This window comes from Pseudorasbora parva, chromosome 7 (assembly GCF_024679245.1).
Source record: "Pseudorasbora parva isolate DD20220531a chromosome 7, ASM2467924v1, whole genome shotgun sequence".
Taxonomy (NCBI): domain Eukaryota; kingdom Metazoa; phylum Chordata; class Actinopteri; order Cypriniformes; family Gobionidae; genus Pseudorasbora; species Pseudorasbora parva.
In genome coordinates, this window is record NC_090178.1 from 13,889,228 (window position 1) to 13,912,516 (window position 23,289).

Sequence of the window (23,289 nt, forward strand, 5' to 3'; positions counted from 1 at the left end):
ACCTTTTTGACCAAGGATATGGTAAAGTGTACTTCTAAACTTTGACAAAATTATTCTATCACTTTTTAATTGTTAAATTACAGTTTAATTTGGAAGAAAATTAAACAGAAATGTATCATTGATTCATCATTTTTGTCCAATCAAATGGTAAAATGACAAGTCCCTTGCTCTCACCTGCAACTACTAGCAAGTAGCACATTATGGCTCACTGTGATGTAACTTAAAAGCAATAAAAAAATAAATAAAAGGGCAATGAACCTTTAAATCGGTCCCACTCATCTTACTACATCATTAGGAAATATATCTATGGGGGAAAATGTGTTTGTCAAATAAACTAATATAATGTTCATGATGTACATGGTGGAAAAATTAACATTTTTTTTCCCATTTTATTTTTGAGTATCTGAAAACAGCTTTTTTGATTTTATACAATTGCACAATATCGGTAAAAAAAGAAGTAGAATTAGAATTTTTAAAAATACAACTTCAGTAAAATACAGTACATTAAAATATTGATTCATCCATTCTGTTCTCCAAAAACACATTTAAAAAACCTATGGTGAAACAAAAGTATAGTTTTTCTTCTACATGTGTGTCTAATACCACTTTCTATTTAAAATTAATCATTTAAAAGTTCATCGGAGGTTTAAAGAAAGATCCTACTGAATATTAACACATTTTTGTCAGAATGGCACTTTTTGCAGTGAACATCCATGCACTTGGGGATATGACTTGGCAAACAAGCTGCTTTGATATAATGCTGATGCTTTGTTCTTCTTTATCTAATTTCTACAACGAATCACATTTTGTCCAATAGCATGCCGTGTTTAGATCTTCTCAACGTAGTTGCCAGGAAACATGCCTTCCTTTCCTCGAAGACGGCCACTCCACCAACCTGAGGGGTCTGTTTAGACAACATATCTTGGGTTAGTGCAGAATTCACAAACTCAGTATAGTCTGTATACAGTTCACTTTTAATGGTATAAAAGTAGATTACCTTCACTTAGGATTTCTATGATTTCATCTGCTTGAAAGCTGAGCTCATCTGTGTCTTGAGCATCATAAGCGTAGAGTGCTCTGCACTGTGGGGTGCGAGGTTTGGGTTTGGGTTTGGGTCTCCCTGACCCTGGAAGAGGCTTGTACTCTTTTGAACGTCTGCGATGCATCCTGAGAGAAAAGAGAGTTTAATTTTCTTTGAAAGACTGAAAAAACTAGAAACACTAAGTGGAATAAAAGAAAAAGAAACCTGGTAAGCTAAATTTAAATACATTTCAAATACTCCAAAACAAACTACATATTTTAATATAGTATATATTTATATAAACATACATTTTTAGTTTAAGGTATCTCTAATAATACTAAATACAATTCAAATGACAAACTGAAAATGAAAATAAAATAAATAAATTAAAAAATAAGTAACCTTGACAATTTCTTTGCCCAAAAGACGTTTGAGTTAAAATTATTAACATAACTGTCTGTTTCATATACACAAATGTCTGTTTTGTACTGATCTGTGAAAACTAGTTCCAGCTGAACAGGTTTTAAGATTGTAAAGTCTTCAGTTAGTATGCTTAAAATACTGATAATAGCTTTTATCTGAGCTTCCTGCTGTCATATGATCCATCATCTTACCCTGCCACGCCTTGATCAGGAACTTTCATAAAGCCCATATCGGTGTAGATCTGGCTCTCGCACTGACTGCGGCGAGATCCCTGGAGTCGGGGAAGAGTGGGCTGGTCCATACTGGACTGCTGACGGAGCAGAGAGTTCCTAATGGCGGGCTGCCCTTGGGTTCCTCTGCCTCGACCATCAGACTTGGGAGCTTCTGAAAATCACAAGCCATAAAAACATTTTAAAACCCTTTCTAAAACAGTTCATAAGCATTTCTTGTGAAATACATAAAACTATGGTCTTACCACGTGAATACTGGCCTACATTGCGATTCTGGTTTCCTATGTACCTGCTCTTTCGTTTGTCACGGCGAGTGGGTCCTGTACAATTGATAAATGTGTTACAAAAAAATTATCACGGTTTCCACAAAAAAACAAAGCAACACAACTGTTTTCATCATTGATAATAATAAGATAAAAAAGATCAAATATTTTCAAGGATCATGTGAATTGTCATCTTAAAATATATGTATATTAAAATAGAAAAAAAATTTTTTATTGAAATAATATTTCACAATATCATGGTTTTTACTGCATTTTTGATCTAGTAAATATAGAATTGGTGAGCATACGAGACTTCTTTCTGAAACATTTCAAAATCATACCAACCCAAATATTAGGGGTGTTGAAATGAATCTTTGCATTGATGCATAGTGAGGCGGACGGTGACGATTCTGCAGTGATGCAGTCATACACCATAACTGATTATAGCCTTCTGATGTTTCTCTGACATCATTTGCATACAATGGAGGAGGGAGACGAAACACAAACGCGAGAAATAAAAAAATGCACTATTTTTACATTTACAGCATGTCCATGCAAGAGTCAGCAAGAGTGTGTGAGGCTGCATGGGTGTGCAAGCGTTAATGTAACTTAAGAAGGCCTATATTATTTTCATGTGCTTTTAGTATTTACTAGTTTGTTAGTTCTAAATGGTCCTGTTGTCTGCTGTGTTTGATGTTTGCTACATTCAAGAAGTGCACTTTCTTGGTGCAAATAAAATTAAAAGGGATTTCAAATATATCTGACTGCTTGTATCCTTTGACAAAAATGCAGCCATGTGCAGTAAATATTGAAAATTGAGGATGCAACACATCATGGTGCATCGTGATATTGAATTGTTGGCATGATAATCGTAATCGAATTGAATTGTGAGACCAGTGACGATTTGTACCCCTAAATATTGATACCTACCACCACTACCTAACCTGTCGCCTTTGGCTTGGCTTAGCTTAGCTTGCTCAATTGGGTACACTAAATTTTCAACTAAATATCCAAATAAATCGAATTACTAAATGAACTTAAATATATCTATATATATATATATATATATATATATATATATATATATATATATATATATATATATATCTATATATATATATCTATATATATATATATATATATATATATATATATATATATATATATATATATATATATATAGTTCTAAGATTAGAACAGTGCACCTGCTGAACTACGGGACATTCAGCCTGGCAGGTGGGGAGGGCGAAGTCGAGAAGCCCTAACGCCGCAGGCGTTAACGCTTGACGGAGGGCGTGGCTGAAGCTGGGTGCTGACGCGATCGTCATAGTGACAACAGCCAATCACATTAACTTGCTGCTTGGACCAAAACACAACACAAAAAAGCGCCTTTTTATGACAGCTAGTCTGTGAGACGAAATGGATGCCGATTTGGTTGTATGTGTGAGTGCGATTGCCCGTGTAGTTGTTGTCAGTGCACTGCACAGGTGCAAGAAGCTGTTAAGTACATTAAATCCTGAAAAAGCGCCGACAGCGGGAAGAATATCACGTAGTGATCCAGGAGCTGCGTCTGGATGGTTCACGGAGCAGTAATGAACGCAATTGGCTAGCGTCTGCTGTAGAATATTTGCATACGGTGGTCTGATTGGATGACGCCTGCGCTGGCGCTTGAGAAATCTTCAACTTCTGCCGCTTGCAACGCGAGTGAAGTGCCGCGACGTAACCCACAATTCAGTTCGGCAACAGATGATGTCACCCATTCAAAGTAAATGGTAAGCGTTAACGCCTACGCCCCATGTGAATGCGGCGTAATGTAGTCGTAGGAGTTGAAAGTGCCCCAAATTAAGTTAAATTGCTACAAAAGAAGAACATTAGCAGAAAAACTCTTGTAAAAGAACTCGGACCAGACTCAAGCTCTATATAAATAAAGATGACTACCTTCTGCCGAACACAAAAAAAGATAATTTGAAGAATATGGGTAATCAAACCATAGTATGTGGGGAAAAAACACTATGGAAGTCAATAGGGCCGCTTAATGTTTGGTTACCCATATTCGTCAAACATCTTTTGTGTTCAGCAGAAGAATGAAATCCACACAAGTTTGGAACACCTTAAGGGTGAATAAATTATGGTACCTATTTACCCATGGTACAATAATCCCATTAACTAGTTTTACTAAATGACAAAATTTTCAACAGACTCACTTGCGTTTTTAGGCAGACCGGGGCCAATACTGACATTTAAGGCCTTGCTGCTCGGCTTGAGAACTGCATCATCCCCCTGACCCATCTGAAACTGGATCTGTCGAGAGCCAGCAGATGCAAACGGACCCCAACCCCCTTTCTTCACCTTAAATTCGAGTCTGAGAGAGAAAATATTGAATGTTAGAATTACAAGAGCGACATATGCACTTTTTTGAGTATGATGTAATACAGCACTTAATCAATTTCATTGAAACATTGCTCACAGGTTGTTGAACTTGAGCGGCAACTTTTTCCGGGTTTTTTCCTCGTACCGCTTGTACAGCAGACTGAGGAACTCCGTTTTAAAGACAGACTGCAGCACACTATCATATTGATCCTCATGCAGTATAAAGAGGTCATCCTGTAGCGTGCTGAGGAAAGAGATCCACCCATCATCATGCAATTCACAAAAATGACAAAATCTTGTTTGCATAAGCAATTTTGGGCCGTGTGTCCACCAAAGCGTTTTTTCAAGCAGCTGGCTGGCATTTTCAATTGTTTTCAATGGGAGTGCCGCGTTTTAAGAAGGCCTGGAGCGCAACGAGGCACTAGGCAAGTATTTCACACTCAAGCGCTGAGCAGTTTTTTACTGGTCACTGATAGTTGAAGAATGTTCAACTTTGAGTAAAACACAGCGCTTATCGCTGTCACTTTTCACCCAACCGTCCAATAAGAGTGTGTAGGAGGGGTGGGACAAATACAACACAGACCAACTGCCACATTCTGTGTGCACAACGTCAACAGATGAAAACAAGCAATAATAACGGAACTAAATGATTTAAAACAAGAGCCAGAGCAAATAAATTACATTGTATCTGCAATTTTATATAGAATCAATATAGACACTAGTCTAGAAATCTAGACGCACCCAAGCGGCAGCCAATCTAATCTGCCGCAAGTGTCGTCTAGCAACTCTCAATACACTTCTGAGCTGTAAAAGCCAAACTCTGGTCGGGCCAATCACATCGTGTATAGAGTCGGTGGGTGGGGCTTAACATAATGACAGCCGAGTTGCGCTTGCGTGCTACTAGTAAACACAGAAACTGGCTAACGGTGGTCTTTCGAATCGGCTTTGACTGCGACTCTGGAAGACTTGTAGTTAAGCTTTTTTCTGAGAAAAGAACGGCACAGAAGTCATTCTTAAGAAGGGAAGATGTGTTCTGAGTTTTGCCGACCAGATACGGCGAAAGTTTAATCTGTCAACAAGCTCTGCTTCACCTTCGTTGCTCTGGTTGGTTGTAGCTCTATCCTATCACGTGCAGAAGGAGTTTGAAAGACAACATTTATCCCGCTCCTCAGATTGGGCCCTGTCAATGGTGAGTTTCCAGACCAAACATCTTGATGTGGGTCTGGCTTGTCAGGATATACAGAAACAAATTACCTGTGAAATTAGTAACACTTCCGCAGATTTTCCATATCATAACAAGCAAAGAGTCTCAACTGAAGAAAAAAAACGCCGCCTGCCAAAACGCTCTCAAGTGCTCACAGCGAGACGTTTTCAGCAGAGCCCCTTTGGTGGACACACGGCTTTAGTGTTAGAAATGTTTTCATTCTGCTGTAATAGTATAATTTATGAAGCATTTTGAAGCTGTAATGTAGGGAGAACATTCAAGTCCTAAAGGTTATCATGCATAGTGCATGATAAAGTACCTAAGAGAGACAGACTGGATCTTCTCCACCTCGATCTTCCTCTTCAAGACCTCCTGGATCTGGCCCTTCTCAGGACCCTGTTTCACCTTCTCACGTCCAATCAGATAGAGGAACTTGGGAGTGAGAATGAGGTCACGCTTGACAGTCTGTGGATGTTGAAACAGCATGTGAGTATGTGATCACAGGAAATATTTCAGATGAACTACAATGTGCAAAATGGAACATCTGTTGTGGAGCAGTTCTAGTAAACTAGCACAACACTCTACTTGACCGTTACATGGGGAAGTTATCCATTAGTTAAATTAGTAATTTTGAGCCACACCTTAAATCTGCGGTCGTATTTGACCACCACGTCAGCAAAGTCAATCCTCTCCCTACGACCCACGAACTGCCTAATCTCCGGATGGTTGTCTGTGCCGATGTAGTCTCCCATGAAATTACGGTTCAGACTGTTCTTTCGTCTCTCCTTCTTGTTCAACAGGAGGTCAGAGGCTGGAGTCAATAAAGCAGCAATGTGATTTATCTTGAATTTCATGATTGTATTCCCAAGGCTTTAAAGTTTATTTGAAGCTTTTATTGATTGACACAGAAGAAAGAAGAGCAATTGGATCCGGACACAGTTTACACAAACTTAGTCGTCTTTATACATCAACAGATGTCTAAATTATTATTATGCAGGTATCAAAGTGAGGAATTTGAGTTAGCGCTTACCTTCCTCTCGCATGCGGACATACTTGCGCACAGCGATGTGTTTGCGCCAGGCTTGTTGAATTACCCGAGCATATCCGTTGTATTTTCTTTCCCTCATCTCCTCCAGCAGGAACAACTGAAGATCGATATGTCATACTTATTTTTCATAGTCATCATTGTGATTTCAGAATATCAGCAAAATGCAAAAACAACCACGAAATGACCAAAATAACTGAGAAGTGTGTGTGTACATACAGTCTATTCTATATAAACAATGTTTTGGAAAAATACGAAGCCATTTGAACAACAGCTGAAGAATATTCACTTAATACGACTGAATTACATTTAATCTTTTGCACAACGCCAAAGGAATGCATTTAAGTAGCCAAAATGAAGTAATTCAATTTGTCCATGACGAAAATAAACAGACCCACCTCTGAAAAGAGTTAAAATGGCAACACAGGAAGATAACAGTTCAAAATGGTCATTTAATGAATTGGATTATTATATCTCAAACATCAAATCACACCTGTGAAAAGATCTGTTCACATTACTACCTTCTAGTTACAAACTAAAGGCGGGGGTGGGGGAGGGAATAACCAAAAAAAGTAAGTACAGCACCCTTGTTTGTTGAACTCTTGAACTCAGCCCTCTGAAATTGATATGTGACCAATAGAAGATTGATATGCTACTGCATGACATTTAAGCCGAATTAAAAGACTGAAGGAACTTAAAATGTGCAGGATTGCAGTATTTATCATATGTTGAATTATGTTTTTAAAAAGTAAGCTGCAGAGTGTAATATCATTTTGCAACCGCTACAGTGTCTGTAGAAATGTGCGTGCTCATATTCTATTGTGACCGCGGCATGATACTTACAGATTCTGGGGCCTTGATGAAGATTTTGGTCTTGCCCAGCTGGTACTGGTCAGAGTCCATGTTGACAGATTTTAAAAGGTGCAGGGCACCCTGTTTCTCATCGCCACACCACCGGGGCCATGTTTCTTTGGTCAAGATGGCATATCTGAGCAAATATAATACAACAGTTAATTACTGTCAAAATTATTCAGACAACAGATGTCATTTTTTACTAGTGGGTGCAGGACACCATTTTGCCACCCTCACTTACATGTTAAAATTATATTATAAAGTATATTATACCCAAAAATAATGAAATAATAAAATCAACTGATAATAATTTGGGACCAAAATTATTCTGATACTTTGACCTGCTTAAGTGTTTTTGCTTTAGTTGCTAATGCAACCTTTTACACCACAGACTGACCAAAATGAATCATTGCTTGATAATTGATTGACTTAAAGGAACTGTATGTAAGAAATGTATTTCAATTAATCATAAAAAGTCCCTGATATATCACTAGACATTAAGAAATCATGTTAATTCCAAATACTTATATCACTGACAACAGTAGTCAGGTCAGGATATTGTCATTTAAAAGTTGTTGTTGCAGCCCTCAACTGATGTTGATATGATGTTGTGTTTAGGCCTGAAGCTCCACCCTCCACTGATCTACCAATCACAAAGTCAGTAGTGTTTCGCCATCCGGGTTGCCAGCTCTGCTCTAGTTAGCACAGCTGCAGCTACAAACGTTCCTGCTGGATCCTGCAGCCTATCTGGCAACCTCAAGTCAGGGGGGAGGGGGAGAGGGGATACACCGCTTTGGCCACAGTCTTACACACACTTCCTTTAAATTTGTATTATCTAATTGTGTACTTTAGATGACAGCTGATTGGTTGTTTGTAATCCATTACATAGCTTTCTATCAAAGTTATCTGGCGTTATAGGGATGAATTTGTTCTGACACAGTCTAACTCTTGAGTTCTTGTCATATTTTACCATTTTCTAAATTATAGCAAATAAACTGATATGAGAAATTATTGAAGGTGTCTAAATAACATTTGTTTTGACTGTATATTCCATCATAAATGCAACTTATCAAAATTCTTGACAGGTATTATTAAGTGATTTTACCTTTGCAGGAATTTCTTGAAGACACGTCGGAAGGCGTAGCCGGCTCTGCGCACACGGATGTTCTCTCGCAGTCCCAGATATTCCACCTGGTGTTTGACGCGGCTTTCCTCCCAGTCGCGAGGCTTTTTGGTCTCGTTGGGCTTGATGCATCGAATATAGTGAGGGGTGCATTTCATTAACGTCTGGACAAGATTATTTGCTTGTTTCTGTAAGGGGAGAAGACAGAAAATGAACAATAGCATTACATAAATGTATGAGTATAATGTCACATTCAAACTGTAGATTTACACAGGCTCCAAAACACTCTCCAGGCAGAAAATTTAAGTAAAGTTGGCCAGTAACTTTGTTAGGAACTGAAACATAATACTTTTAAATTGTAAGAATGTTTCTAGTTCAGTTAAGTGTGCATTTCTATATTTTGTAAATCAGTTTATTTCACCTTAATCTTTGAGCCTGCAGTTGTGGGACGGCCTCTTTTCTCAGCCTCAAGGTTCTCTGGGAACAGATCTTTGATGAAGGCGCTATGGAGATGAGCAGAAAAAGGGATTAACCGTCTTAGCAGCACATGGAAGACATAATCAGAGCTGACTCTAGTGAAGTAATACACAACAGAATATCTCTCACAAGAAGAAAAACAACTCATCATCCTCCATAAAAATGCTACACCATATTGATTTTATGATTTATTTATATGACTTATTATTTCATTATGGAATTACAGCTGAACTGCAAATGTTCTGCATCGGCGCACAAGTGCATTTAGAGGCTTTTAAAAAGCTTTACCCGACATGGGCTAAAATAGCCAAATAACCACTTACAACTCACTGCTCTGCATGAGCTCGATGATGTCACTGAACAGCACATCCCTGTTCCTCTCACAGAAGCCGCTCACATCGTAAGACACCTGGAAAAAAAGGGCTCTTATTACTCTCACCAGGAAGACAATCAATATTAGTGTGAATTTACTGGCTGAAAGCACTCTCTAGAACACATCTATATTCAGTTATTTTGCAATCCACCCATTCGCCAAACATTCTCCGTTAATTTGCTGGGACAAAGAACTTGATAAATTATTGCTGTTTTATGGAAATTATCAAGACAAACAGATTTGAAATAGAGATTCAATCAGAACATTTAATTAGTAAAAACACACAGCTATGAGACACACTCACACTGCATCCACAGGGAGGCAGTGTTGTAGCTAGACTAAAGGTCAAAATGAGCCCACTTCGATCTGAAAAACCTGCGGTCTGACCGGAGAGGTTTCGTGTCTAATACACTGGTCAGGTCTGATATTAGTAGTTCTGAGTAATCTTAAATCCGAATGGACCAGAGAATACACTAATTATTTTAATACAATTATTTTATTATTATAAAATATGCCTACTTCCCATCATTTATTTTGTGCATTTAAAGATGCAGTCCGTAAGTTTTGCCTCTTTGTAGCCATCTCTCTTTGAAACCTGTAATTGCAGTTAGTTGTGGAATTATCTTTACGTTTATCTTTACACATCTCAGCGTGGATAAATCAAATGTTTTGAGGAATGCTGTGAAAACTGTACTTAAAGTATGACCAAAATAAAATGTTTCACAGAAAAAAAGTTATACTATTATATTATAATTATTATAATTGTTATAATTTGTTCTCAAATCGTGAAATGGCAACAACATTGGCATTGCATGACTACGTGTATTTAGTGTGTATTAGCGTTACCTGTAGATTTAAATTTCCATACAGTCGAATCTTTTACTTTTGACTACGGATGAATCTACAGTTGTCAATGATTGTCGTTTGGGCCTTTCTGAATTACAGTCCACCATCAAAATATGTTTAATTATTCCAGCTGAGAACAGGTTATAAATGATCCCTCACATGCGATACTACTAGCCGGACTCCTCTTTCATGTATATAGATGTGACAATGACACAAAAGACTTGCTCGAATTTCCTGCGGAAATCCACCAGTACCACTCAAATTATAACACATTATTACAAGCTTACCATTGTGAATCGGGCTAAGGTAAAGAGATAGTTTTGAACACTGGAACACATTTTTAATTAAAAAAAGTTACAGACTGCAGCTTTAACAATATTTAAATATTTAAAAACAAATATTAAATAATTCTGTGACTACATTTTTATCCCCCTTTGCTTTCTGTCAGTCTTCATGTCTATATGCAAATTGCTACACTGCAAAAAAATGATTTTCTATTTATTATTTTTGTCTTGATGAAGATGCATTCTAGCCTAGAAATTGAGCCCTGTCAATGGTGAGTTTCCAGACCAAACATCTTGATGTGGGTCTGGCTTGTCAGGCTAGATGCATTCACTAGATAAGTAAAATAAGATCTTTTTTTCTTGTTTTTAGGAAAATAAAATCAAAATGAAGTTTGCTTTTTTTTTCTTCGTTTTTGATTAAATCAAGCTAAATTATCTGCCAATGGGGCAAGACAATTAATCTGGTTTCAGTTTGAAATATGTTTGCGAAAGAAACAATAAAAGATTATTTTGATGACCGTCTTTGTTTTTCAAGACAATCTATGACCAAAATAAGCGCTAGAGATTTTTTTGCTTTCTCTATTTATATCTCACGTTTAAATGCAGCTCACTGTCACCGAACACGTCATTGATTGATGATATAAAACTCTGGACGATTTCCTTGCGTGTGTCTGTTTTTAGCACGCCTTGACTATTGTACAGTCTGACATTAATGACAACTGAGATCTTGCAGTGTGACATGGCTTACAACAGGGATCATGTTTGCACAGTCTAACAAGAACAATCTTAAAGGACTATTATAAATCGCACAGTGTGTACCCGGCTTTATGTAATTTTACTTATCTAGTAAAAGCATCTTGATTTAAGAGTTTAGATATTTGGACTGAATACAAAGTGGATACAGAGTAAGTGCAGGGATTTGCTTTTTAATGTGAACGTCAATATAAATGTTCTTGTCATTTGGAGTGCAACATAAATGTTGTGAGTGGTTTATCTATTCAGGTCTGTCGGATTAGGCAAGATGTGATTTGGGTCAAATCTGGTCAGGTACATATCAGGAACCGAAAAGGCATCTAAACCACACAACTGCCAATCACCAAAAAGATGCATTTTATACAGTCTGATTATCTATATAATTTATTCCTGAGATTGAAACTTTATTTTTCTAAATAGACATTTACCAATTTATAGAGCACTACTTGAAAAGTGTCTCTTACCTTGCCTGCATAGTGGTGCACTATAAAACCTTTGTTCCAGCTGTTGAAATGCTCATGAGTGCCAATTTGTGACTGCAGTTTTTGCAGCAGAGTCTGGTCTGCACCCTCTCCTTTTGCATGCATGGTGGCACACACATCATCCAAGATGCTCATGATTCCAATTGGATTCTGGGTTATTAAGGTGCCCATTAGATGCAATTAGTTGAATGGGTGTTATGCATGCCAACCATTTTGACACAGAAAACTATGAAATTGTAAACTCACCGCTTTGGACTCAATTAAATCACATACAACTTTGTTGTTAAAGTACTCAATGGGGGTCCACTTGATTCCCTCCTGCACGTACTCTTCCTGCAAAAGAGATAGTGAAAAACATCAGCAAACACTTCTTAGTGGCATATTTGTATCAGTTCATTAAAAGTTATTATTCTCACCTGCTCTGCTTTTAGTGTAAGCTCGATAAAAATCTGCTGCAGTTTTTCATTCACAAAGTTAATGCAGAATTGTTCAAATCCATTTTTCTGGAGAGGAAAGAGCACAAGGTTATTTAAAAAGAATATAAGTAAAACAAAAACAAAAAAAAGAGTGAAAACTAAACTCACCTGAAAGATTTCAAAGCCATAGATGTCGAGAACTCCAATGTTTAAATCCTCGCGGTCTTTTTGCATTGCCTTGTTTATGGCCTGTAAATGCAAGGAGAAACTTTTTTCTATTGTATAATAGAAAATAGAAAATTTGCTTTTGCTTTTTGAGACGGGCACTGCGTCCCAATGCCTATACTATCCACCCTAAATAGTATGTGAGATTAGTGTATCCCAAAGCGTAGTACGTTGAAAAGAATATGTCAAAAGTTCCCAGTCGGTATACTATTTCCAGTAGATTTTTGAAGTGTGGATCCATGTATACTATAATGGCTAATATTGCCCACAACCACTTGTGCTTTGGAGGAGGATTCGGTTACTACAAACATGAGTGACTACAAAACATGACGGATGTAAGCAAACAACAGTGAGTTTAGATAAAGGTTTTGAGTGACTAATAAAGTTTAACCTATATACATTTATCATTATACATAAATATGATAGAGTTCTCCGCATTAAAGACCTGCGACTGGAATAAATGTGCTACTGCATTTCTCTCCGATAAGGTAGGAAATGAAAAGGATTTTAACAAGATGATTGACAGGCCAGTTTACGGTGAGAGAGTGCATGTCAGGATGCGACAAAAAGCAAAAATGCAATTGTATGACCTGATAGTATGTCCCTCAAAGCTTGTCTATTCTTTTGCTATACGTTTGAAAGTATGTGCTTTTTCTTCACAAAAGAGTATACTTTTAGGGCACTTATGAAAAGTTTGGGGTCAGCATATTTTTTTTAATGTTTTTAAGAAGTCTGCAAGGCTGCATTTATTTGTTCAAACATATAGTAGAACTGAGAAATATTACAATGGAAAACAACTGTGTTATATTTTAAAATGCCATTTATTCCTGTGATGGCAAAGCTAAATTTTCAGCATCATTACTCCAGTCTTTAGTGTTACATGATCCCTCAGAAATATTTTTTATATGCTGATTTGATCCTCATGAAATGTTTCTTATTTTTTATCAATGTTGAAAATAGATGCTGCTTAAGATTGTTTCAGGATTCTTTGATGAATAGAAAGTTAAAAAAAAACAGAAAAAAAACAAACATATATTTTAAATTGACAGTAACAATTACATTACAGCAGATTTCTCTTATCATTTCAATATCAATTTAATGCAGCTTTCTTTGCTACATAAAAGTATTAATTTTTTCATCAAAAAACCTTACCCTAAACTTTTGAACAGTATACACCACATGTAGGAACACAAAACACACTTCTTTTTAGGTAATTTGAATTAAACTGACTTACATCAACCAAGTAGTCAAAGAGTCTAGAATACAGTGCTTTAGACAGGGCGTCTCGAGTGAAGGAGGCCTGCTCCGTGTTTAAGGTGACAGAAATAGTCTCCGTCTTGCCACCCCACTTGCTGTCCATGATGCGACTGGTCAATTTGCTCTTTAGACCATCCTGATTGATTCCCAAAAGGTACGACGGGAATGCCAGGACTGCAGCAAAGTGAGAAAGTGAATTCCTTACATTATTCAAGATATTTATCCATAAACAAGAATTTCTTGTTTTGTACTACTTCTCACTTGGAATCCGACACACAGACGTGTTAAAGCAATAAATACAAGCATAAACTCACAGTCTTCACTCTCCACCACAGCATAGTTGCCCTCCTCTCTGAAAGCAATGTTTCCAAGATGGAGGATCGCCGCCACAATCTGCAGCACAGTATCCTGGGCATCCACAGACAGGCCGACCACAGACATGGCAGCCTAAAAATGTTATATGTATAATTTATCGTTATGAGGCAGGAACACAACCAGACGGTTTGTATTAGGATACAATGCTTTACACCCACCATTGTGTCTTCAAACTCCTTCTTGTCATTGACGTCCTCTACAGTGTAGGTGCTGGACTGGTTTAAGTAGAAGTAGTAATCAGGGGTTGTGACCCCTAAATTCTCTCTCTGATCCTTGGTGGCTCCTTGCAAGAGCTGACACGGAAACATAAGAGATAAAGTGGTATCAACAACATACAGATATGTTATGCAATTTAAAAACTCTAATCTTAAATACCGTTCTGATTAAGTAGCATAAGCTACTAGTATGACAATACAATCCACAATTACTAATCATACCGTCCTAACATGACACACAACAATGTGTCAACTTGCATTACACATCATTCCCTGCAATGACCTTTTCTTGGACTTGTTTTCATGCATGAGTTTCCATCACATATTTACCTGGTAGTATATATGGAAATTCCTTTCCCCATGGTTCTGAGACACTACTCTGGATTTTTCTAGTAGGAAGTTAGAGATCTTTCCACCATCAGGTTCTCCTCCTCGGCTAAACTGTATTTCAAAGTATTTTCCCTGAGGTATGAAATAAACATACAGTATTATTCACTGATATTATTACATATTATGAGATTTGACATGCAGTACCACTGTAGTAAAGCAGTAAAGCCTACTGAACCACACACACACACACACACACACAGCACTCATGCAACAGCCAACGACATGCTATAACATGTTGAGAACCAGCATGCTCCAAATGGCATTCTTAAAGCTAAATAGCATACCGATTACAGACTGAATATTATTTTATTATTAAATACACATACATATATAGGTCTGAGACTAATCCTAGCAGCAAGACTTACAAAGCGACTGGAGTTGTTGTTGCGGGAGGTTTTGGCATTTCCAAAAGCCTCCAGGAGGGGGTTAGACTGGAGAATAATGTCTTTAACATGCTAAACGGGGAAAGAGGAAACAAAAAAAGGACATCACAGACAGTAAAGTATGCCATGAATGATACACACTAAACTTGCACACTAAACACTGTTAATTTTTTTAAACATTTAAGTAAAACATTTTACAGTTCTTGATTTATTCAATATACTTAGTCAGATCTGGTAACAAACTGTTCAATGTCACAGAGGAACAAAGAGATCACGGTTTTTGAGCTCGGCTAATCGTCTATGTAATTTCAAGGGTGCAATGTTTCACATTCAATGAGCACAAAATGTGGGCGGTATTAACAAAAGAAACAACCACACCCATCTTCACATGAGCCATGTTCAGACAGCCAGCAAAAATCATTTTTTTTGCAAATCCAGATTTTATCCAGATGGTTTTTGGAAAGTCTGGACCGCAAAAAACACATGCAATCAGATCTGAAATGCGATTCCAATCCAATCTTTACAGATGGGTCTCAGTCTGGATGCTCTGGCTGCTAAAATCAGATTTTTGCATCACTCTTAACTCGACGTACAGCGATAATGGCAAAATTTGTGATGGAGAGGCCGGAAGTATTTATACGGTGTTCAAAAATTCATAATTTTCCAGAGTGATGGAGTTCTGCAACTTGACAGGGCGCTTATTTGGAGAGCAAGATGATGCATTTTTCCTGGATCCGTTTTGAAAGCCTCGTCACATGTGTGGGTATGCTTATGTTGTTACCAAAGCAAATGGTTATGTCTAAACACAAATCTTATTTGATCACTTGCAATTAATATTGCATAAAGTATGCCTGAAAAGATCTGATTAGAGGAAAAATCTGATTTGCCTGCAGTCTGAATATAGTCATAGATTTTGGGTTGAGTTCAAACTGGCTCTCTTTAGGCAAATGGCCATCTAGCCCATGGATTTACAAACTTTTTTGTTAGCCACACCCGTTTGACCTAACGGCTAATTTCCTCTGAGTGGTACAGTACAGGACAGATTTGGGACAATAAACCCTGATCTGTCTTGCGTTTCCACCACCAACAGTACCCTTACTCGATAGGTGTGGTGTATATCGGAAAGTAGAGATCGACAACATTCTCGCGCGAAGAATAAGAAAGCGACACAGTAAACGACAATGAAGGACATACAGAAGATCTTGATCTTGCTTCTCGGCATGTGGCTGTTTATCACAAGACAAAAAAAAACATTGTGTCAACAGTATTCTGTTTCAAAGGTATATTATAAAGGCCTTGTGTCTTCATTCTCCTTGTAGCACACACAAGTGATGATTCTCTGTCAACCAATCAACGTTCCGCAGCAAGTCTAGCTCCACCCTTTAGGTACCGGACTACTGTTAGGTACCCCAACAGAAGAGTCCCAAAAAAGTGGTACGGTATGGCATTTTGGTACCATTCACAACTTCTGAAAACTGAAAAGGAAATAATTGCATACTGCACTGTACCATACAACACGGTGGAAACAAGCCATAAAATATTACCTTGAAGTACCTCCCTGAGATTTTAAGTTAATTTAGCAACACACCACAAACCCTAGTTTAGTAAACCCTGATATGATAATCTCACCTGAACTTTAGGCCCGCCTCCGGAGACTTTCGAGATGTAGCTCATAATATACTTGGCTGCCACTGTCTTTCCTGCTCCACTCTCTCCGCTGTATCACAGACACATTTTCAGATCACATGTAATGCAAACATTTGATGCCAAACAAATTCTTTTTAGGGTGCGTCAGATCCTTGATCCCTGACCTGATAATGACACACTGGTTCTCTGAGTCTATCATCATGTTGCGGTACACATTGTCAGCCAGAGCGTAGATGTGGGGGGGATTCTCATACTGTGCCTGGGAATGAGAGAATACATGCAGCAGTTTAATACGGCTGTCTTGGAAAATTAAAAGTCACATTTGCATGAAATTGAGGCAGTGATATTATTCTGTAACCAGTTACACATCCTGATTTGCATATGTACTTTCTATGATTTGGCCATCCAGGGGAAGATACAGATAAGAAATACAGATCCGTACGCAGTCTCTGGAAGCACAATGGCAAGACTGGACATGCAATGGCATTTCTCTACTCCGTCTGGCCACGTGTACGTGAATGTTTTATCCCGCAGAAATGATTAATTCCATTCCGTATTCATGTATTGAGGTATGCTGTACTTACGGCTCCCTGATACAGTTCAATCTCACGATCTGTGAAATACGGCAGCTGTTTAAAGGGGTTCACTGATATCAGCACAGGACCAATGTATGTCTGAAGAGTTGTGGTTATGGCAAAAACAAAAGGTGCAAGGTAGAGAAAAGACCTGAGATGAGCTAAAAGCAGTTTGGTTCTCTTAAATGCATATTTATGACATTAGGAGAGCAGGGAAAAGGGACAGAAATGTCCAAATTAGATATTGGTATATAAATGTGTAAGTATGTGTGTGTGTGTGTGTGTGTAATATATATATATATATATAGTGCCTTGCGAAAGTATTCGGCCCCCTTGTACTTTGCGACCTTTTGCCACATTTCAGGCTTCAAACATAATGATATGAAACTATAATTTTTTGTGAAGAATCAAAAACAAGTGGGACACAATCATGAAGTGGAATGAAATTTATTGGATATTTCAAACTTTTTTAACAAATCAAAAACTGAAAAATTGGCCGTGCAAAATTATCCGGCCCCCTTAAGTTAATACTTTGTAGCGCCACCTTTTGCTGCGATTACAGCTGTAAGTCGCTTGGGGTATGTCTCTATCAGTTTTGCCCATCGAGAGACTGAAATTTTTGCCCAATCCTCCTTGCAGAACAGCTCGAGCTCAGTGAGGTTGGATGGAGAGCGTTTGTGAACAGCAGTTTTCAGTTCTTTCCACAGATTCTCGATTGGATTCAGGTCTGGACTTTGACTTGGCCATTCTAACACCTGGATATGTTTATTTTTTAACCATTCCATTGTAGATTTTGCTTTATGTTTTGGATCATTGTCTTGTTGGAAGACAAATCTCCATCCCAGTCTCAGTCAGGTCTTTTGCAGACTCCTCAGGTTTTCTTCCAGAATGGTCCTGTATTTGGCTCCATCCATCTTCCCATCAATTTTAACCATCTTCCCTGTTCCTGCTGAAGAAAAGCAGGCCCAAACCATGATGCTGCCACCACCATGTTTGACAGTGGGGATGGTGTGTTCAGGGTGATGAGCTGTGTCGCTTTTACGCCAAACATAACGTTTTGCATTGTTGCCAAAAAGTTCAATTTTGGTTTCATCTGACCAGAGCACCTTCTTCCACATGTTTGGTGTGTCTCCCAGGTGGCTTGTGGCAAACTTTAAACACTTTGTATGGATATCTTTAAGAAATGCCTTTCTTCTTGCCACTCTTCCAAAAAAGCCAGATTTGTGCAGTATACGACTGATTGTTGTCCTATGGACAGAGTCTCCCACCTCAGCTGATCTCTGCAGTTCATCCAGAGTGATCATGGGCCTCTTGGCTGATCTTCTCCTTGTATGAGCTGAAAGTTTAGAGGGACGGCCAGGTCTTGGTAGATTTGCGGTGGTCTGATACTCCTTCCATTTCAATATTATCGCTTGCACAGTGCTCCTTGGGATGTTTAAAGCTTGGGAAATCTTTTTGTATCCAAATTCGGCTTTAATCTTCTCCACAACAGTATCTCGGACCTGCCTGTTGTGTTCCTCGTTCTTCATGATGCTCTCTGCGCTTTAAACGGACCTCTGAGATTATCACAGTGCAGGTGCATTTATACGGAGACTTGATTACACACATGTGGATTCTATTTATCATCATTAGTCATTTAGGTCAACATTGGATCATTCAGAGATCCTCACTGAACTACTAGAGAGTTTGCTGCACTGAAAGTAAAGGGGCTGAATAATTTTGCACGCCCAATTTTTCAGTTTTTGATTTGTTAAAAAAGTTTGAAATGTCCAATAAATTTCATTCCACTTCATGATTGTGTCCCACTTGTTGTTGATTCTTCACAAAAAGCCTGTTTGAAGCCTGAAATGTGGCAAAAGGTTGCAAAGTTCAACGGGGCAGAATACTTTCATAACACATATAAATATATATTATATATATATATATATATATATATATATATAGCTTGAAATAAAATAAAAGTTTTTTTTTTTTTAAATTTTATTCAGCTAGTTGCTAAGACAACTTCGCATTTTCATGTAATTTAATAATGAACTAAAATAACGGGAAAAAAACTCTTAAAAAATTACAAACACAACAAAATTGCTAAAACTAACTAAAATTAAATATAAAAAGTAATCCAAAATATTAATAAAAATATTAATAAAAACTATAAATATTAACTCAAAACATTAATAAAATTATAAAAGTATCTGTGATATTAAAATATAAAATAAATATAAATTTATATAAATATATTAAAATATATTTAGATTTAAAATATTTACATTTTCAGAGGAAAATATGCGTTTTGCAAACGCAAAACTCCACAATGTTAGGGTACTATGGGTGGTTGCTAGGGTGTTGTAATGCAGTCGCTAGGGTGATCTGCCTGGTTGCCAAATGTTTCGCTTTTTGGTGCAAGTCAAATGAGCCTACCCCCAAATCCCAGTAATATTCACATATGACATCACTACAATATTGTAAAGTATTTTTACAATTTAAAATGAGCTAATATATTTTAATATATTTTTATTAAATTATTTTTATTAAATTAATTAAATTATTCCTGTGATGGCAAAGCTGAATTGTCAGTTGAATTACTTCATTAATGTTACAATCTCTTTTGTAACATAATTATGTATTTATTTTTACTTTATTAATGCAATACATCACTGCTGAATTAAAAATGCTCTTTAAAAAAATCTTACTGAACTTCAGGTTGTGTATATTGATGCATACCACAACAAATAACTAAATAATTATTTTACATTACAGACATAAGGATACAAAAATGTAGTCATCCATGTATCTTTTCTTGAGGTTATCTGTGATGGCTTCTTCACTGATCTTGGAGAGGAGGACCATGTCGTCCACACCACTGACCTTCACATTCTGGGTCTGCCAGTGATATTTCTCTTTGCTCCCCTGTGCGAGACAGAAAGAGGACAGGTTATTTATTCAAACACAACTCTGTGGTCACCTGCGATCGAATGTTGACACACTGTTGGGTAAATAAAGCTTCATATGCATCTTACAACTTTATACATTTGCATCACATTGAATTAGACAGGAGAGCTGGTGTTCAGCAGAATTTATAAGTTAATAAGTGTAAGAATATACTGATTAACTGTGATAGAGAGCCAGTGGTAACCAAGCACATAGGAGGAAATAACATTTATAAAATACTTTCTATGATGAGTGCTTTCATAGGAGACAAAACTGGACTATTATATACAAAACTACTGCCTTTGAGCTCCTGTATAGATTTGATTTACAAGCATAGTATTACAGCCAGGGTTAGTTCACCCAAAAATTAGCCCATGATTTACACACCCTCAAGTCATCCCTACAAGTTAAATTAAAAAAGGTAAAATGGCTAATCCAAGCTTCATAAATGCAATTATTGTTGCTTTGTTTTTGAAGTTCATAAAAGTACATCTGTCCATCATATAACTGCTCCATATGGCTGATCGGCCAGAAGCTAGATAATTTACTTTATAAAGTTTTAAATATGGATATTTTTCTTCACTAGGCCTTTATTAACCCTCGTCATGTGGAGCAGTTATATGACGGACAGATGCACTTTTATGGACTTCAAAAACTGAGAAACAATCACTGCCATTATAATGCTTGGATTAGCCAGGCCCAGGACTATATTAATATAACTCCAATTGTATTAGTCTGAAAGAAGAATGTCATATACACCTAGAATAATTTGATGGTGAGTAAATCATGGGCTAATTTTCATTTTGGGCTGAACTAACCCTTTAAGTGAGGCACATGCGGTCCAGGTCTACAACAAAACAAAGATACGTAAACCACATTTCTACTTGCCCCCAAGCAATACACTTTAGACATATGCTTAGGTGATTAAGAATAAAATATGACAATTGAAATAAAAGAGCATCTCCTCCTTTCACAAGTAATACACAGTAAATCTGAGAATACTGTGCTCCCCTCCCAGAAAATGATTAGACCAATTAAAATCCACAAATGTTTTATTTTCAGGGATTTGTTTTATTGTTATTTAATTTGAACTCAAATCACTTAATGTATTTATTTTTCTGATCCCCCCCACCCCCTCACCCACTGACATTTTCATCATTAGAGCTGTATGAATATACTGGAAAGATTTCCTTTTTTCCTCCCATGAATCCTAGGATTTTATGGAGTTATTGTGCTTAAAGGTTTCCTTCATAAAGAGATTTTTCTTTGATAATGCAGCAAAACTTTATCCTAAATGTATGTCAAAAGTTATTCATAGCCCATTTCTTAAGGCCATATTCTCATGATTTGGGATTCACTCTTACAGGAAAAACAATGGCTTAAATATCTTATACATCTTCATAAATAGTCATTTATTTTGTCGAATCGTTGTTGTAGAAGTAGGCATACATATCGAACAATCACATCTTTGTTAACTCGATATAGAGCCAGCTGCAGCTCTTGGTTTATTAAATCTACTTAACAGTAATTTTAATGAGCAATTTAAAGGTAAGTAAAGTAAAGAGAGTTTTTAAAAGCACTTACCATGATAAATTAAAGGTAGTCTACTTCCTGTATCACACCCTTGATAAACTTCCAGACCTGTGTGGACTCCTCGAGGAACTCTTGCAAGCTTCAGGTGAAACTCCAGGATTTAACTAGTCGTCCATTTGATATTCCATCTACAACCTCCGATACAATGTATTAATTATATTCAAAAGGGTAAACCACTCTGGAAATAGTGTTTCATGTATCGGAAACACTGTAAAACGATTAAATAATTGGTTACACGGGTGTTGTCCATGCAGCAGCAAGTGTAGGCAGGTATCGGAGAGTTTTTCCTTCTTTCGGTTGCGGAAGGAATTGCAGAAACTCGCACATAACGGCGCCACCCCACGATCCTGAACGGATTTACCTGCGCAACAGGTAATCACAGCACACCACAGGGAAATCTGCCTCTGGGCGGTTGTTTATTTAAAAAACAAAAAACAAAAAACAGATAGAGGGCACATTTTTTAACTAAAACGCTGTTATGAAAAGAATTAATTATTTCGGAGATATCCAACCTTTAACCCGATAACCCCTTAAAAGGTTTCAGTTAACTATAGTTTCCACCAAATCTCTAAAAAGTAATTCAGAGGACTGGTTACCACAACTTAAATAAATGCATGGTTCCAAGTAAAATAATAATAATAATAATAAATAAATAAATAAAAAATTACTTTAATGTAGCAAACATTTTTTGTAACATTAGTTCTATTGACATGCAGTAATGTTGATCATTACATCAACTTACTGTCTGTAATTTAAACTTAATGAAATTGTCTCGATAACTTGGAATAGTGGATATCTAGTTCCCAGCATGCTTTGCTTAGGAATGGAAAAGGAGAATAAATGTTGAAATTAAGAGTTCATTTACTTGTTTTTAGTGAAGGGAAACCCTGTAAGTGTTTATTGCAGTTACATATGACATTTAAAATTGTTTCTGTAATATTGAAGTTTCTGTTGTTACCGTTGTGTTGGAGACAACATGAAGGTAAAAACTACATTGAAGCAGTAAGCAATGGCTGTGCTAATGCCAGTGAGACGTGATGGCTTACTTGTTCATTAAATATGCATGTTACATAAGTTGTTAGCATGTGCTTTGATAACTGTTGAAACTGAAATTGTTAATTTAAACTGAAATATAAGAAATTAATTGGTTCCAGGTCTACAACTCTAATAGTTGGAGCAACCTTTGTTGTAATCAACTTAAAATGAAAGCTTACTAAGTGTAACTTAAAATGTACGGTATGAAAACCCTAATTGTTGAGCCAACACAATTATACTTAGTATTTGATAATTTATTACTATATTTTTAGCGCTGTCAAATCAATTAATCGTATTGAACATAAGTTTTAGTTTACGTGTGTGTCTCATATATATATATATATATATATATATATATATGTATATGTGTGTGTGTGTGTGTATATGGTATATAAAATGTATACAAAAACGTTTGTTAATGCTATTAATCGAATTGACAGTGCTAATCCATCTAGACATACACTACACCAGAACTTAAAATAGTGGCATGTAGGATTTGTGATA

The 23,289-nt window shown here is 36.9% G+C and overlaps 1 protein-coding gene across 1 annotated transcript; it reads right to left on the reverse strand.

Moving 5' to 3' along the window:
* Nucleotides 1–375: 375 nt before the first annotated feature.
* On the reverse strand, nt 376–22,111 carry myo1eb (myosin IEb). Its single transcript, XM_067448239.1, has 27 exons — nt 21,742–22,111; nt 19,999–20,136; nt 17,239–17,328; nt 16,819–16,913; nt 16,637–16,724; nt 14,990–15,079; nt 14,565–14,696; nt 14,178–14,312; nt 13,959–14,091; nt 13,622–13,818; nt 12,331–12,411; nt 12,163–12,249; nt 11,993–12,079; nt 11,729–11,896; nt 9,332–9,417; nt 8,953–9,034; nt 8,514–8,719; nt 7,400–7,544; nt 6,542–6,656; nt 6,153–6,322; nt 5,831–5,976; nt 4,405–4,551; nt 4,142–4,299; nt 1,920–1,994; nt 1,636–1,828; nt 998–1,167; nt 376–904 (listed from the first exon to the last, which is right to left on the reverse strand). Exons 1-27 carry the CDS (start codon nt 21,742–21,744, stop codon nt 828–830), a joined length of 3,294 nt encoding a protein of 1,097 aa, XP_067304340.1. The 5' UTR covers nt 21,745–22,111; the 3' UTR covers nt 376–827.
* Between the last annotated feature and the right edge of the window lie 1,178 nt (nt 22,112–23,289).

What these genes read in the sequence shown, in the direction of transcription:
- myo1eb (XM_067448239.1), bottom strand. An exon ending in CCGCTCAAGTTCAACAACCT is followed by an intron (nt 4,300 to 4,404) that starts GTGAGCAATGTT and finishes TTTCTCTCTCAG; the next exon opens with ACTCGAATTTAAGGTGAAGA. An exon ending in CGGTCTGCCTAAAAACGCAA is followed by an intron (nt 1,995 to 4,141) that starts GTGAGTCTGTTG and finishes TCAATTGTACAG; the next exon opens with GACCCACTCGCCGTGACAAA.